Source organism: Aureococcus anophagefferens, assembly GCF_000186865.1.
Source record: "Aureococcus anophagefferens unplaced genomic scaffold AURANscaffold_76, whole genome shotgun sequence".
Classification (NCBI taxonomy): Eukaryota; class Pelagophyceae; order Pelagomonadales; family Pelagomonadaceae; genus Aureococcus; species Aureococcus anophagefferens.
In genome coordinates this window covers 63252-69282 of record NW_008705627.1, presented here as the reverse complement: position 1 = coordinate 69282, position 6031 = coordinate 63252, and the positions used below count along the sequence as shown (strand labels likewise).

The window sequence follows — 6031 nt, the reverse complement described above, 5'->3', positions numbered from 1 at the left end:
GCTCGGTCGTTGGGTCCGGCACGGGCGGATGCGCGGCGCTCGAGGCCGTAGGTCACGAGCGCGGCGGCCTCGGCCGCGTCGCGGACCTGGGGCGGCGGGGGCCCCGTCCGGCGCGGCCCCAAAGGCGACGCGCCGCCGCGGGCGCGGCGCGAACGTCGGAGCGCCTCCGGGCGCCGGCGCGGACGACGTACTCGCGGAGGCCCTCGACGTAGAAGCCGAGGCCCGGGTGCTCGCCTGCGGCGCGCCGTTGCGGCCCGCGGGCTCTCGGGGGGGGGGGCGCGGGCGCGCGACGGATCGGCAGCGCGTCGCGGTGCGCCGCGGGCCGCCGCGGCGTCGCGTCGAAGGCTGGTCGGTCGCCGTCGCCCGGCGCCGGCGCCGGCGCCAGCAGGTCGTGGATCGTGTCGTTGTAGATCTGGAGGAACCTGGGCCGCGCGAGGGCGAGAACGTACGGCCCTCGGAGGCGCCCACTCCGGTCGCGTCCCGCTCGACGCGGCTCATCCTCGGACGAGCGATCATCCTCGGAGCGTCCTCGAGATGGAGACGCTTCCGTCTCGGCGTTCGCGGCCCACTCAAGTTGAGGCGCGCTCGATGCACCCCCGCGCGGCCCCGGGAGGAACGACATCGTCGCCCGCGCGCCGCCCGCGAGCACCTGCGGCGCCCCGGCCGGACGTCGCGGCGCGCGAGCTCGGTCGCGTCGGTGCCGACGATGCGCGCGAGCGATCGTCCCCCGCCGCGAGCTCGGACGCGCGGCGAAGGCGCCTCGGTCGACGGGGGGCCGCGCGCGGCGTCCCGCGCGGGCGCGCGCGCGCGCGAGGCTCCGGGGCACGACGCCGTCGCCTGCGCGGCGGTCGACGCGTCGACGCGCGCGGCGCCGTCGCGCGGCCGACGGGCGCGCGCGCGGCGGGGCGCGGCCGCGCCCGACGGCCGGCCGCGGGGGGCGCGTCGGGTCCGGGTCGGCGCGGGCCGCCGCGGTCGGGCGCGCCCGCCGGGCCCTCGAGGATGCCCATCGTGTGGCTCTTGCCCGTGCCCGTCTGCCCGTAGGCGAAGACCGTGCCGTGCGCGCCGCCGGCCGCGACGGCGTCGACGACGGGCGCCGCGACGGCGTCGAAGACGTCCGCCTGGCTGGCCTCGGGCCCGAAGGCGTAGTCGTAGGCGAACTCGCGCGCGCGCTTTTTCCCGAGCTCGAGGCGCACGACGGCCTGGCCTTCGCGCGCCTCGACGACGGACACGGCCGGCCGCCAGCCGCCGCCGCCCGGCTCCTCGGCGAGTTCGTCGGCGATCTCGTCCTCGAAGGGAGGACGGATGCGCACGCCCACGCGCACGTAGTTGGGCGCCATCGGCGAAGAAGCGACCGGCGCCGATGCCCTCGCGGAAACCGGAGGTTGCAGTAAAGCTGCCGACCTGGTTCCTCGACGCCTGCTTCCGCACGGCCGCCTGGTTCCTCGACGCGTGCCGCGGCGCCGACGCGATCCGCGCGGGCGCGCAGCCGTGAACGTCGCGCGCCGCGAGGCCGCCGCGCCGGCGGGGCTGCCGGCCGGAGAGCATGAACTGCTTACATCAACATCAACTAAGTCTTGTGGTAGGGCTGCTCCCCGGGCTGCCCCAAAGTGGCCAGAACTGCCGACTCGGCGAAATATCGCAATTTTCGGCGCGCGCGCCGCGGTTCGCGACTTGCGGGCCGCGCGAGGTGTCCAGGGGATGCGCACAAGTATGCCGCGTCCGCCGGTATCGCCCCGGGCGATCGCCGGCGGGGGCAACGAGGATTGTTTGCGGGCGACCGCAGGCAGCGACACCCACTTGCCAAGCAAAAACGCGACGTCGTGCGCCGCAGAGTCCCATGGGGTTGAGAGTCGGACCGTGCTGCGAGCCTGGGGTAAGGCGAGGACGCGCGCAAATCATCGAGCGATAGCAGTCTTGAAGAGCCTCGCTTCGGCGAGCGCGCTCTCGATGTCTGCGCCGCGTCGATGGGCGCGCCGGCGACGCCCTGGGGCCGCCGGGGAGCCGGGACGCGGGGACGGTGTGCACCCGGAAGCGGCGCGGCGACGACGGGGCGGCGGCAACGAAAGCGGCGGGGCCGTCCTGGCGTCCGGGCGCCCGCCGCCGGAGCGCCGCGCCGCCGCCGCCGTCGCCTCCGCGCTGCTCCCAGGAGCGCCGCCACCGGTGGCGCGCTCGAGCACCGCCGCCGACGAGAGGGGGGCGCCTCCTCTCCGCTTACCGCGCGCTCCGTTTCTCGACCGCCTTCCTCCCCGCAGGCGCACGAGTGCTCGCTGTCCACATCGATATGTTTCGCCGCGCCGCCGCCGTCGCTCGCGTGGTCGCCCGGCCGGTCCCCTCGCGCGCCGTCGCGCGGTCGCTCGCCACCGATACGGTGCGCGCCGGCGACGCGCTCCGGGCGCGCGCGCCCCCGGCGACGCCGACCCCCCGCCCCCGCGCCCGCAGTTCCTGGACAAGGACGAGGCGGCGGCGCGCATCATCGACGTCGTCAAGACCTTCGAGAAGGCGCGCCCTCGCGCGCGCCCGGGGCGCCCGCCGCCCACGCGCGCCGCCCGCAGGTCGAGCCGAACCTCGTCACGCCGACGGTCGCGTTCAAGGACCTCGCGCTCGACTCGCTCGACGTCGTCGAGGTCGTCATGGCCGTCGAGGAGGAGTTCGCCATCGAGATCCCGGACGCCGAGGCGGACAAGATCACGCGCGCGGCCCGCGCGCGCGCCGGTGCGCCGGCCTGGGGCGACGCCGAGCCCCGCCCGCAGGTCCGTCTCCGACGCCGTCGACTACATCAGCAGCCACCCCATGGCGAAGTAAGACGCCCGCGGCGCGACACCGGCGCGCGCGCGAGCACCCGGTGCCAGCGCGCGCGTAGGGACTGGCGACTCCAGCGACGAGGCTGGCTGCATCTCAATCGCAGGCGCCCTAGAGCCTAGGTTCCACTTTACTCCAGAACTGCCGCCGCTCCGGAGCGCGCGCGCGGGGCGGTGGGAGGCGTGGCGCGGCAGGGAGGCGCGCGACGCGGCTCGCCGAGACCTCGAAGGTCTCGGCGGAGCCGCGCCGCGGGGGGGGGGAGAGGATGTGTCTCTTGGGGGAGGGCGCGCGAGGCCAGTGCGAAAAACAACCGACGCCCAGACACGCCCGTACGAAATAAGAAAATAATATTTATTAATTAAATCCGGCCAGCGGCCGGAGGGACGTGTACTACACCTGCTGAAAATTTGCCGCGCACGCGCGCGCGCGCGGGTCTAGTGCGGGTTGAAAGTCAACTTTTCGCGAAAAACGATCCTCACGCCCGAGTGTCTCAAAATGTACGACGCTACCGCACTCCCCGTGCCGCACTCACAACGCCAGCCTCGGCGAAAGGACCCCACGTTCGAGCGGTCAACGACCCCCTAACTTCAACTTTTATGTTGAGCTTGGCAACTAACCAAGGTCTTCAGAAAGCAGGTTGGCGAGCCGCCAGCTAATCAGACCATTGCCACCATGGCGGAACTCGTGAAACACGCCGCCCAGGCGGGGCTCGAGAAATCCGAAGCGTTGCTGAAGGAGGGGAAATTCGAGGAGGCGGCGGCCGCCGCGGACGACGTGCTCCTCGGAGCCCGCCTTTCGGTCCTGTCGAACACGGCCCTCGTCCGGGGCCGCGCGCTGCTCGCGCCGCTCCTTGCGCAGCTCGAGGACGAGAGCAAGCCGGACCCGGGGTCATGTTCCAGCTGGCCCTGCGCTTTGTGCCCGAGAACGAGGACGCGCAAGAAGAGGTCGCGCGGCTCCAGGGCGTCGTCTCCGAGCTGCCGGAGGAGGATGCGCCCCAGCCGCCGGCGAACCACCCCGAGCCCTACGACGTCGTCGTCGTCGGCGCGGGCGCCGCGGGCGTCGGCGTCGCGCTCATGCTCACGGGCGTCTTTGGCCTCGACGCGGGCCGCGTGCTCCTCGTCGAGCGCGGCGGCGCCGTGGGCGAGACCTTCCGCCGCTGGCCCAAGGAGATGCGCTTCATCTCGCCGTCGTTCAACAGCCAGGGCTGGACCCAGTCCTTCGACCTCAACTCCGTCGCCTACGGCACGTCGCCCGCGTTCACGCTCCACGCGGAGCACCCGACGGGCGCGCAGTACGCGCGCTACCTCGAGGCCCTCGCGGAGACGAACGAGCTCAACGTCCGCGCGGGCACGGAGGTCACGGCCGTCACGCCCCGCGACGGCGGCTTCGACGTCGCCGTCGTCCCCGCGGCCGGCGGCGTCCCGGCCGTGATCAAGACCCGATACGTGGTCTGGGCCGCGGGCGAGTTCCAGTACCCCCGCGCGTCCGCGGAGCCCCTCTTCCCGGGCTCCGAGCTCTGCCGCCACAACTCGAGCGTGCGGTCTTGGAAGGAGCTCGAGGGGGACGACTTCGTCGTCGTCGGCGGCTACGAGAGCGGCATGGACGCGGCGTCGAACCTGTCGCTCTGCGGCAAGCGGTGCACCGTCGTCTCGTCGACGGCCTACTGGGACGTGTCGACGGAGGACCCGTCGAGCGAGCTTGCGCCCTACACGGCGCAGCGCGTCCGCGCGGCCTGCGCGTCCGCGACGCCACCGAAGCTCCTCGCGCCGCTCCGCGTCTTCGCCGTCGACGCCGCGGCCGGCGGCGGCTTCGCCGTCCGCGCGCGCTGGGGCGACGCCGTCGAGCACGAGGGCGGCGACCACCGCGAGCCCGTCCGGCCGGCGGCCGCCGCCAAGGCCGCCGCCAAGGCCGCCGCCGCGGGCGGCGAGGTCGAGCTGCGCACGCCGCAGGCGCCTCTGCTCTGCGCGGGCTTCGAGGGCGGCGTCAAGCTCGGCGTCGCCAAGGACCTCTTCGCCTGGGGCGACCCGGCCGTGGGCGACGACGACGAGGAGGAGGACGACGACGCCGAGGGCGAAGGCGACGACCGCGACGGCGACGATGACGGCGAGATGAGCGACGAGGGCGACGAGAAGAAGGGCGGCGGCTGCGCCGACGGCGCGCCGCTCCTCAACGAGTACGACGAGAGCACGACGACGCCGGGCCTCTTCCTCGTCGGCCCCGCGGTCATCCACGGCGACCTCTCCTTCTGCTTCGTCTACAAGTTTCGCCAGCGCTTCGGCGTCGTCGCCGACGCCATCGCGAGGGGCCTCGGCCGCGAGACCGGCGGCGCTGTAGAAGCCGCGCGCTGTGTGGAAATCAACCAGTGGAACGCCCTGTCCAGCAAAAACTTCAAACCACTCTATCTCGATCAAATCGAAGTCGATTCGGCTGATTCTTGGACGAATCGATTGCTCTCGTCGAGTTACCGAAGCACAGCCGAAGAGCTTGCATCGAAACTGTCGCATACGCGCACGTTGAAGTCGGGTTGAAGATTTGATTTCCACACAGGCCGCGCGCGATATGAACATGTACATGGACGACTTCGAGTGCTGCAAGGCCGCCTGCGGCGAGGCCTGCTGACCGCGCGAGACGCGCCGCTCGACCCCCCCGACCACCCAGTCCTCCCCACCGTGACCAAGTCCTCCCACGAAGATCTCTGTCTGCGGCGTCGTTGGCATGCTCGGATCGGAGCCCGCGCCCCCCACCCACCAACACCAGTGAGATACTAATAACCTACTAATAACATATGTGGCTGTGTTGACTACAGCCTGAGGCGGCTATATATAAAACGGTACCTAACCTAGCCTGAGTACGGTACCCGGAGGATTCAGAGTCCCCGGCGATGCTCCGATGGTCCCAGAACCTGCTGATTTTGCGCACACGCCGAGGCCTGGAGTCTATTGCCTTCGCTTAGGACTGAGGGGAATAGGCTTCTGCCACGTGCCCGGCGGGGCGGAGGCGAGCCAGGGGCGAGGCGGGGAGCGAGCCGGGGACCTAGGGGCAGGCAGCCGGGAGGCTGCCCTTGAGTATGGAGGTCGATGGTGAGGTGGCCGGAGGCCATCCGAGGTCCAACTGTACGCAGATTCCCTGCAACTAGAGCACGTATTGCGCCGTTTCCTGCACGTTCTTCGGGATGCAGATATCTTGCCATCAGGCCTTCTGGTCCAAATCTCGTGCCGGCTGGTTTGTCATT

At 71.8% G+C, this 6031-nt stretch overlaps 3 protein-coding genes across 3 annotated transcripts in view; 2 read left to right on the top strand and 1 right to left on the bottom strand.

The window, feature by feature from the left end:
* Positions 1–1337, bottom strand: part of AURANDRAFT_68237 (hypothetical protein) — a gene marked incomplete at both ends in the record, with an annotated part of 3987 nt that extends 2650 nt beyond the window's left edge. The window contains 2 exons of the mRNA XM_009043878.1: positions 185–234; positions 923–1337. Of these exons, the coding sequence (XP_009042126.1) occupies positions 185–234; positions 923–1337 (465 nt within the window). The remainder of the gene's footprint in view (positions 1–184; positions 235–922) is intronic.
* Positions 1338–2549: 1212 nt separating this feature from the next.
* Positions 2550–2705, top strand: AURANDRAFT_17009 (expressed protein; the record flags this gene model as incomplete). Its single annotated transcript, XM_009043880.1, has 1 exon — positions 2550–2705. A coding segment is annotated over one exon (156 nt), but the record flags the coding sequence as incomplete, so codon positions are not given.
* A 984-nt stretch (positions 2706–3689) lies between these two features.
* Positions 3690–5327, top strand: AURANDRAFT_34382 (hypothetical protein; the record flags this gene model as incomplete). The annotated part of the gene is made up of 3 exons (XM_009043881.1): positions 3690–4637; positions 4734–4793; positions 4929–5327. 3 exons carry the CDS (start codon positions 3690–3692, stop codon positions 5325–5327), a joined length of 1407 nt encoding a protein of 468 aa, XP_009042129.1.
* Positions 5328–6031: the final 704 nt, after the last annotated feature.